Source organism: Eumetopias jubatus, unplaced genomic scaffold (genome assembly GCF_037043125.1).
Source record: "Eumetopias jubatus isolate StellerSeaLion01/CBP00866 unplaced genomic scaffold, mEumJub1_p1.0 scaffold_11, whole genome shotgun sequence".
Taxonomy (NCBI): Eukaryota; Metazoa; Chordata; class Mammalia; order Carnivora; family Otariidae; genus Eumetopias; species Eumetopias jubatus.
This window is the reverse complement of record NW_028274817.1, coordinates 42,583,074-42,592,939: the sequence shown is the minus strand read 5'-3', so window position 1 is coordinate 42,592,939 and position 9,866 is coordinate 42,583,074. Positions and strand designations below refer to the sequence as shown.

Sequence of the window (9,866 nt, the reverse complement as noted above, 5' to 3'; positions counted from 1 at the left end):
AGAAGGATATGAATCCAGGCCCGTGCGTGGACGTCTCTCCCACCACTTCCATCAGGTCAGAGGAGAATTGCTCAGATTGATAGTAGTAAAACGATTTCCCTTGATGCCGACCATGTATCTGAACTCAGGCTATTTGAATGTACACTTTGTTGTTGTTGTTCTTGTTGTTGTTTACCTCTTGCTACATGGGCCTGAGCAAGTAAGAACCATCGCATTACATACTCGGCTTTGCGTGAAGTGGTGCTTGAATGACCACAGACTTTGAGAAAACTGGACAGTTTCCTACTGGGAAAAGGAGATGCCAAGTAAAATTCTATTACCGGTCCTTAGTTCTGAGTGAGGGGGGAAAAAATTCCCTGAGAATGTGCATTCACACGAGTGTCCTGGTGTAGCTCTGGGGTTCAGGTTAGCACTGCCAGCGTGATGCCAACAGTTCCTGATCAGAAACCCAGACACATGGCAAATGCACTTCTAATTCTTCCTGGAGGAGTAACCTTAATTGAGGCTGTTACAGGATTCCTGCAGATAAAGTCCTCCTACACAAGCAGACAATCCCAAAACAAGCCGCCCCTCTCAAAATTAAACAAGAAACCAAACTGGAAAGTTCCAAAGAATTATGACCAAATGCCAACTTCCAAACACGGCTAAAAGTTTCATATAAATAATTAGAAGAGGGACGCCTGGCTGCCTCCGTCGGTTAAGCATCTGCCTTCAGTTCCGGTCATGATCTCAGGGTCTTGGGATCGAGTCCCACATCAGGCTCCCTGCTCAGCGGGGAGCCTTCTTCTCCCTCTGCCTGCCGCTCCCCCTGCTTGTGCGCTCTCTCTCTCTCTGACACATGAATAAGTAACATCTTTAAAAAATAATTACAAGACATGTAAAATGTGAGTAGGAAGTGACTCGTTATCAAAAATGTCTTAAATGGTTTTCTAGTCTTGAAAATACTAACCTCTAGGTTAAAAGATCCACCAAAGTTTACACAAAGGACACATACCAGATAGAGAGAATGGGTGAGCTAGAAGAGAGGTGAAAGAAATAAGACAGAACACCTCATAGAAGGATAAAGACAAAAATGGGATGGACGTGAGGCAAAGAGACTTAAGGAATGGGGTAAGTAGTTATTAAGTGCATCTCAGCGGCATTCCAGAAGCAGAAACTTGGATGAATTTTGGAAGAATAATATTCAAAGACAAATGTCTGGTAATTTCCCCAAATTTAAGGCAGCCATGACATCCCAGATTCAGGAAACACATGTGGATGCATTGTAGTAAAGCCAGGATATAAGCATAGACAGCAAGATAGCAGACAACAGGGCAGGGTGCCTAAAAATGGAATACCAAATAATGTGATAACATACCTCTTTTCACCAAGAAATGGAAGCCAAAAGCTAGTGCTGAGAGAAAGCCACTGTCAAACTACAGTTGCCTGGGTGGCCAGAGTATCATTTGATAATGAGGCTATCATAGATATGAAGATGTTCCAACCAGAACTCTCCTCAAAGACAGACTCCGCCTCAGCTGCAGAGAGTGCAGTCAGCTGACAGCCCTTGGCCATTAGCCCTTTTAGGCGCTCCCTCGACTACAGAGAGCTGCCTTGTCCCAGCTCTGGGACTTCCCCTGATGGCCACATCCAATGTCTGATCATAAGAGTTGAGTAATATAGGTCCCTCTGGTGGTTTCTTAGACAACTTGGGTAAATTGGTGTTTTGTTTTGTTTTGTTTTCCAGCCAACAACACTTATATTTGGTCAGCAATTCTGGTGTGTGGGTATTGTTTTTACAACCTAACTACTGTTAAGAAAACAATTTTAAACTTGGAAAATGCTGATAAAAACACTAAAAACCTTTCTGGTGTTTTTATCTCTATGACTACTTCTTTGTGTGCTGTGTTTGGAGACTATGGTCTTTGCAATTTCTCCTGAGGGTCTTGGTCAGAACTCGGGGCAGGGGCTCGTCAATTATATCTCTTGATTTGCACCAGCACTCTGCTGGCCTTGCGAGAGTTCCTGCCCAAGCCATGGTGGCTTAGCCCAGGACAACAGTCCATTCTGAGTAGTAGGAGAAATGGCCCCAAATTGGCCAGTCATTCCTCTGGAACTAGGGGCCTGGGATATGGAGGTCAGACTCTCTCAGTAAGCCAAAGCTGAAAAGCCTACAATCTTTGGTGTTTCTGGTGAAGTCTTCCCGAAGCTCCCCTGCTGGGGCATCAGGGAACACGTGTTGTTGGTTGACCTTTCTTCTCACTGGCGTGTTTTTGTAGTACTTCTGAGAGAGGGAACAGGAAGCTTAATACCAACTCTGATTAGTTGATACGATGCCTGGAAAGCCAGACGAGGGGAAAGGATCTTCAGGGGGACCCATCTGTGATAGCTGCAGGTTCCAGGCTGTCAGGAGGAAGAGGACTTTGCGGTACACTGGGAATGCGCCATCTGGGACTTGTCCTTCTCCCTCTCCTCTCCTGTAGTGGCACCTGTTGGGTTAGGCTGAGCAGCTGACAATGATAGTGACTTGGAAAGGTATGTAAACCGGTCCTGACAAACTGGCCTGTGTGCCCAGGCCTGTTCTGATTTATTTGTGAGTATTGGTTTTGCCATCTGTGAAGATCAGCATCTGGTTGCTTGGCAAGAATAAAGAAAAGGTATTCCAGTGACTGTGACAGAATGGAGGCTCGCTGGGGATTCATGGCTGCTTTACGTTCTCTCCATTCTACTCTGGGCACTACTGGGCACTACTCTGCTCTTGCCCCACCGGGGCAGGCCAGGCACGCACAGGAGAGCTCTGCTTGTGAATTTCTGGGATCTCCGGTTATCTCTTGTGGACACACCTGAAGGATCACAGGGCCCCAGGCATTTCAGCAGTTCCACAGACAACCACCCCAATCTCATATCCTCACCTCTTGCTTTGTGCAGAAAACATGGGGAAATAAGATTCAGCTCTGGTTTATCCCATTCTGCTGGCCCTTCCTTACAGCGTTTACAAACTAGCACCACCAGGAGCTGTTATGAGATGTGTAATTACTTATGACCAGTTGAAATACCCCCCAACTCTTATTTGTAACTTCTTAATATTCTGTCTTTGGGTAGATAAATGAAAAGGGACTGGTCCAATTTATGCTTCTCTTTCTTGTGTGCTGCTCCCGACCTGCCAAAAAATTTGCCCCCCCAACACAAAGCAATTGAATAGAAAGGGAAGGTGCTCCAATATTGCTACCTCCTGTTACACATGCCTGTTTAAACCCACGCATCATTTTCTTCCTCTCTCCCTATGTACTCATGTGTTTCCATCACGACCACTTTACCTTTGGTGTCATTTTAAGAGATGGACACTTTGACTCTGGGTCTCCAGAGCATCCTGGTTTCTAGCATGTCCTGATCCAATGTCACTTACTGCTCATCAGAAATGAGGTAATGATGTGCAATATAACGTATTCCAATAAAAACAGGACTCTCCTAAGATCTGTTACTGTTTTGACATTGAAAATCAGCAGACAAAATGCAGAATGAAATGAAATGTTTGAAAGATATTCTGACCAAGGTCCCAACAAGTTTAGTGCGCACCTGAATTCCTTCTCCAATTGTCCGATGTGAGGTGAAGCTCGAGGGTATGCCGTCACAGTGGACACGGGCTGGCATAGAGTCCCGTTCCCCTGCGTTGCATTTTGTCCAATCAGATATGTAGGTTGCCCGTGACGTCAGGAAATGCAGCAACTGTAAATGGGCCAGCGCCCCCTCGGCAGCCGCCATTGTCCTTCCTTCCGAGCTGTCGGGAAGGTGAGCCCCACATGGCTGAGCCTGGCTGTAAGACCTCTTCTAGGGAATGCCTGGGCATGGAGGAACCCACAGCAGCGGACCCGAAGAGCCCGAAGCACGAGCAGCCAAGCCGCCAATGCCGGCGACGCCGCCACTGCCGCCGCCGCTGCCGCCCCAAGAGTTTCGCCGCCTACTTCCCCAGGGTTCTGAAGCAGGTTCACGAGGGCCTGAGCCTCTCGCAGAAGACCGTGAGCATCTTGGATTCGTTCGTTAAGGACATCTACGAGCACATCGCCGACGAAGCCTCTCGCCTGGCCCGCTCCACCAAGTGCTCCACCATCACCACCAGGGAGATCCAGACAGCCGTGCGCCTGCTGCTGCCCGGGGAGATTGGCAAGCACGCCGAGTCCGAGGCCACCAAAGCCATCATCAGGTACACCGTCTGCCGATGAGCTGCCTCCAGACCACCTGACCACCTTGCAAACCAAAGGCTCTTTTCAGAGCCACCTCACTTGGCGGGAAAAGGCCTGTAGGCTTTAAAAAGTGGGACAAACTCTAGAGTTTTTGTTCTCGTGGCATTCTGTGGATATTTAAAGTAGTTTTACTTTGAACCAAACATGATCGGCACTGCTTTCATCTATATTTGCGTGCAGTTTTTCCCTTGGACAACTGTGGACTCTGCTTAAACATGCCGCTTTTCTTGGCTTTCCTACACGGTCATTTCTGTTCGATATTTCTGTAGGTCCGCCTCAATGGGGGTTATTTTTGTTATAATGATGTTTACCTTTTTCTCTCTCATTCTCTCAAGAGCGTGTGGTGAATTTTCCAGAGGTTCGTTATGAGTGATATGGGAACAGATAAAGTGCAGAAGCTGAAATCAGAATCCGTCTGACTTCTGTTAGGCGGGTTATTGAAGGGATTTTTAAGTATCTGAACCAACGTCAATATCCTTTATGCTCTTATAGAAAAGATATTTTTCATATGCATTTGAAATTTATGTTAACGTGATATAATGGGTTCCTAGTACAATTTTTAAATGGATTCTGGAATACATATGAACATTGCTGTCTTAATATTGAGCCCTCAATAAATTTGGGCTGAATAATTTCCTCCCACATGGCACAGGAAGGCAGCCCATTCACCCAGGCCTGGCCTTCCTCTCCAAGGTCTGGTTAATTTCCCTCAACCAGGTCCCTGGGAAGTGGTTATAAGGAGGGCTTTGTTGGCCGCTAAGCACCCTCCCACACTCCCTTCTCCTGTGAGGTTTTAGCCTTGGCAGAAAAGGTGTACATGGCTTGCTTTTGCACTCCTCGCCACACGTGTTTTACTGACAACTGTGGTGGGTTGAGATCTCTGACATGTCTTTCGAGCACCATCCAAGGCTATCCTGCCAACTCCGGCAGGCCTTAACCAGTTGGCACCTCCTGTTCTTCAGCACATTTTTTAATAGATAGCCCACTCTGCTACACTTCTCCTTCCTAAGACAGCAGTGTTTTGCCACAAAATTAAAACATTCTAAAAGAGTCGATCAGTGATTTCGTTAGCTCTGCTGTATATGGTGAATGATTCCCTGGAACTAGCCATCCACCTCCCCCCACCAAACATCACTGGAATGCAAGTAATGTTCTGACCAGTGGGTTGTGAGCAACCTAGGAAATCCACTCAATGTACGTCTCCCAGAGTCCAGGAAGGAAACCAACATCCTCCGTGGTTTTTAGGAAAAGGGGTCTGAACAGAACTTGGGGGATGAAGGGTGGGCCGTGGGTGAAAACTGTTATGGAATGCAATACATCCCTACGTCTGGTACACCTGCCTCTGCAGGCACATGAGATGGTTTTAGTGGCACAGAGATTTTTTTTCTTACAGTTAAGCAGTGTAGTTAGTGTGAATATAAAATATACGAACACCATGTTATCCTGAGACGTTGTAGATATTATGGCTAGGAAAATGTTTTCAAAAATCTTGAAAATAAGTTCCTTAAAATAGCTCTATTCAATAAACTATTGGATTGGTGATATGCACATGTAGCAAAAAGCTTGAAACTGTTAGAGGAAGGATTTTACATGCCATCCAAATGGTTATATGCTTCCGAGTCAGAGAAACCTCATTCAAACCTGGTCTACCACTTAGCAGCTGTGTGACTTTAGGAAAGGAACCTAATTTTTCTGAGCCTTAGGGGAAAATGGAGGAGAATAATAGTAGCAGCTTCACTGGACTGTTGTCAAGCTGAAGCCAGGAGCTTTACAGTGTAGTGGTGTGAGGGCCCAAAATCTAGCGCCGGGTGTTCTGGTTTCCGATGCTACCTCTTCTGCTGACTAGCTCATTGTCATTGAGCAACTTACTTCATCTTTCTGGGCCTTAGTCTCCCTGTTTGGAAGATGGGACTCTTAGAGGGTTAAATGAGTTACCACATTTGAAGTGCTTAGAAATATTTCTAGTATATATGAGGCATTATGTGTTTCATAGATTAAAAATACCTGCATGTAAAGCTCCTGACACCTGACTCCTAGTAAGTCCTCGTGAAACATTACCCATTGGTGGTGCTTTGTGTTGCCAGCACCTGGAACAAAGAAATGTACAGTCAGAGTTTGATTAAGAAGCAGCATTTAATTGCCCAGGACTCATGCAGAATTGACAGGGCCCAGCACCCTTCTGCAGTAAAAATCAAAACACAGGGCCGTGGCCATGGAGGGTGGGCCTTCTTAAAGGACTGCCAGGAGTGGGGTTGGAGAGAGGCCCCAAGCTAGCTTTCTTTATCTTGTTAAAATAGGTGTGGGTCATTCCAATGAATAGAAAAGGAAATTAAGTTTCAGAGAAATTATGCAGGCCGCCAAACGCCACACAGCCTATAAATGACAGAGCTCGGTAGAATGCTATCTTGAAGCAGAACTCACAGCCCAAGTGGAGGAATAGAGAACTGGTGCACTGGGATTCTGATGAAAGGGGTAAATAACGGAAATTCCTATGGTAGAGGTATGGTGATGATGATAGTAATGTAACAGCAATACCAGTAACTGAGATTCAGCCACTATTACTGACTACCTCTAGACATTGTCTTATCTCCCAATCCTAAAATAAAACCCCTCTTCAGTGATACCATTAACACTCTCTTCCTACTTCCTGACCAGTATCCCTTTTCTTTGAAAGAGTACCCGATTTCTATCTCCATTCCTCATCTTCCTCATCTCACTCCTCAACCCACTGCGGTTTGCCTTTTCTTTCCCAACCCATCACCGCCCTTCTGGGACTCTAGAACATCTGATCTTATCCGTCTTCCCGTATTTATTCAAAAACTACTGAGTCCCTACCAAGCGCCATACATGGTACTCCCTCCTGATATATGACAGCAAAGGTGACAAGGTCTCTCTTCTCAGGAAGTTCACATTCCCGGTAAAAACAAAACTTGGATCTGCTGACTGAGTGCTCTCAAAAGCAGTTCACTCGATGATGGAGACGATCACTAACAGCGGGGCACATGATGGTCATACCCTCAGAATAGATAATGTCATCAGGGAGAACCTGTTTGAGCACCTTCTAAAGGTAGGTACAGCAGAAAGCTTCAGGCAGCACATTGACATTCTTAATCTTAGGGCATCTTGGAGCCCTGCGTGTGAGAAAATGCAAAATCACTCACTCAGGGATTGTGACAACAACTCCTTTTGAAGAAAGAGGAATCAGTTGGAGAATGAAGTAGGGCGATTAGTGTCGGGCTTGCATTTCAATGAGGTTAAGACATAGATGTGAATGCTCATAAAATTGGGAGTAATGAAAGAGTTCAGATGAACTTATAGCTTTCAGATCACTTCTGATTGGGGAAGGTAGGCCTAAACGACATCAGCAAACAAATCACACAATCCGTATCTCCGGGCTACAAACTTCTTCAAATTGACTCCGATGAAGTGGTTCCCTTCCACAAATTTAAGGAAATTTTAATATTGGAACATCGATAACTTACTTAAATAAACCAAGAGAAAAGAGTGTTTGCAATGGCTGCTGAAGCAACTGGAAGGGCATGTTGGAGATCTAGTAAGTTACCTGAAATGGCTTAGAAAACCAAAATTGTCATTCTGAGCACATAGATCTCAAACAAAATCTTAATACCACCTATGCTGATGAAATGCTCCTATCCTTCTTATTAGAGCCAGAAAGTGACAAGAAATCTCTTTATCAGCATTACAGTCGAAAGGTATCTGTGAATATTTGGAAATTAAATTTTAAAAAGATGTAAACGCTAAAAAAGAAGAGAACCTAAATAGTTTTAGTTGATCTGATTGCCCTGCAAATGAGTATATACCTAGGAGAGCTTTATCTTGGGAAACTTTACACTCTTAGAAAGAAACAGGAACCTTAGCAGACTCTAAGCAAATGCAACCTGAAGTCAGGCATGGCTTTTATGTTTGTTTGTTTGTTTGTTTACACATAGACATATTTGCACTGTCTATTCCAGATAGAGTAGATACTAAGGATTCTGTTGGGTGAATGAATGAGCCATATTTTCAATCTTTAGGTAGTAAGAATGGTGGGGGTGGGGTGAGAAGATAAAAGAGATGACGAATTTAAATGAGAGGTGGTAAGAATTAACCGAATACAGTTTTCTTCAGCACCAGGAAAATGACTTCAATTGTATGTCTTTTCTCCACATTTTCTTATGGACCCTGGCGGAGCGTGTGGATCTCCTGCGTTCAAGAACTGATCTTGCACATATGAGTTTTGGGAGTCTGTGCTCTCTGGATCTGAGTTGCTTCTGTAATAAACTAGTTATGATAGCATTGTTGTAACTACCAGATAAAATAGTACCTGTACAATTATGCTGTAAACTAACATTGTATAGTACTACAGTGATATTATCACAAATAGGACAGTACTGCTTTCTCTGCTGTTGAAATAAAAGACCTGATGAAACAAACACACAAAACAAAAACAAGTAAATAAATAAAGAGAACCACGAAACCTGTATTGTCAATAACATCTGCCAATATTTACTAAACAAATTATTAAGACAGAAATGTTCATATGTATTCCAGAATCCATCTAAAAATTGTACTAGGAACCCATTATATCACGTTAACATAAATTTCAAATGCATATGAAAAATATCTTTTCTATAAGAGCATAAAGGAGATTGACGTTGCTTCAGATACTTAAAAATCCCTTCAATAACCCGCCTAACAGAACTCAGACAGATTCTTATATCAGCTTCTGCACTTCATCTGTTGCCATATCACCCATAACGAACCTCTGGAAAATTCACCACACGCTCATGAGAGAATGAGAGAGAAAAAGATAAACAACATTATACCAAAAATAACCCCCATTGAGGCGGACCTACAGAAATATCGAACAGAAATGACCGCGTAGGAAAGCCAAGAAAAGCGGCATGGTTAAGCAGAGTCCACAGTTGTCCAAGGGAAAAACTGCACGCAAATATAGATGAAAGCAGTGCCGATCATGTTTGGTTCAAAGTAAAACTACTTTAAATATCCACAGAATGCCACAACGAGAACAAAAACTCTAGAGTTTGTCCCACTTTTTAAAGCCTACAGGCCTTTTCCCGCCAAGTGAGGTGGCTCTGAAAAGAGCCTTTGGTTTGCAAGGTGGTCAGGTGGTCTGGAGGCAGCTCATCGGCAGACGGTGTACCTGATGATGGCTTTGGTGGCCTCGGACTCGGCGTGCTTGCCAATCTCCCCGGGCAGCAGCAGGCGCACGGCTGTCTGGATCTCCCTGGTGGTGATGGTGGAGCACTTGGTGGAGCGGGCCAGGCGAGAGGCTTCGTCGGCGATGCGCTCGTAGATGTCCTTAACGAACGAATCCAAGATGCTCACGGTCTTCTGCGAGAGGCTCAGGCCCTCGTGAACCTGCTTCAGAACCCTGGGGAAGTAGGCGGCGAAACTGTTGGGGCGGCGGCGGCGGCGGCGGCGGCGGCGGCATTGGCGGCTTGGCTGCTCGTGCTTCGGGCTCTTCGGGTCCGCTGTTGTGGGTTCCTCCGTGCCCGGGCATTCCCCAGAAGGGGTCTCACAGCCAGGCTCAGCCATGTGGGGCTCGCCTTCTCGACAACTCGGAAGGAAGGACAATGGCGGCTGCCGAGGGGGCGCTGGCCCATTTACAGTCGCTGCATTTCC

General features: G+C 45.2%; 1 protein-coding gene and 1 pseudogene across 1 annotated transcript; one reads left to right on the top strand and one right to left on the bottom strand.

Moving 5' to 3' along the window:
* Positions 1–3,779: 3,779 nt before the first annotated feature.
* LOC148163027 (histone H2B 1/2-like) lies at positions 3,780–4,199 on the top strand. Its single transcript, XM_088028962.1, has one exon. The coding sequence runs from the start codon at positions 3,780–3,782 to the stop codon at positions 4,197–4,199; it is 420 nt and encodes a 139-aa protein (XP_087885088.1).
* A 5,166-nt stretch (positions 4,200–9,365) lies between these two features.
* Positions 9,366–9,779, bottom strand: LOC148163026 (histone H2B pseudogene; annotated as a pseudogene).
* Positions 9,780–9,866: the final 87 nt, after the last annotated feature.

Excerpts from the sequence above, each read along its gene's own strand:
- LOC148163027 (XM_088028962.1), top strand. The coding sequence starts at position 3,780 with ATGGCTGAGCCTGGCTGTAAGACCTCTTCTAGGGAATGCCTGGGCATG.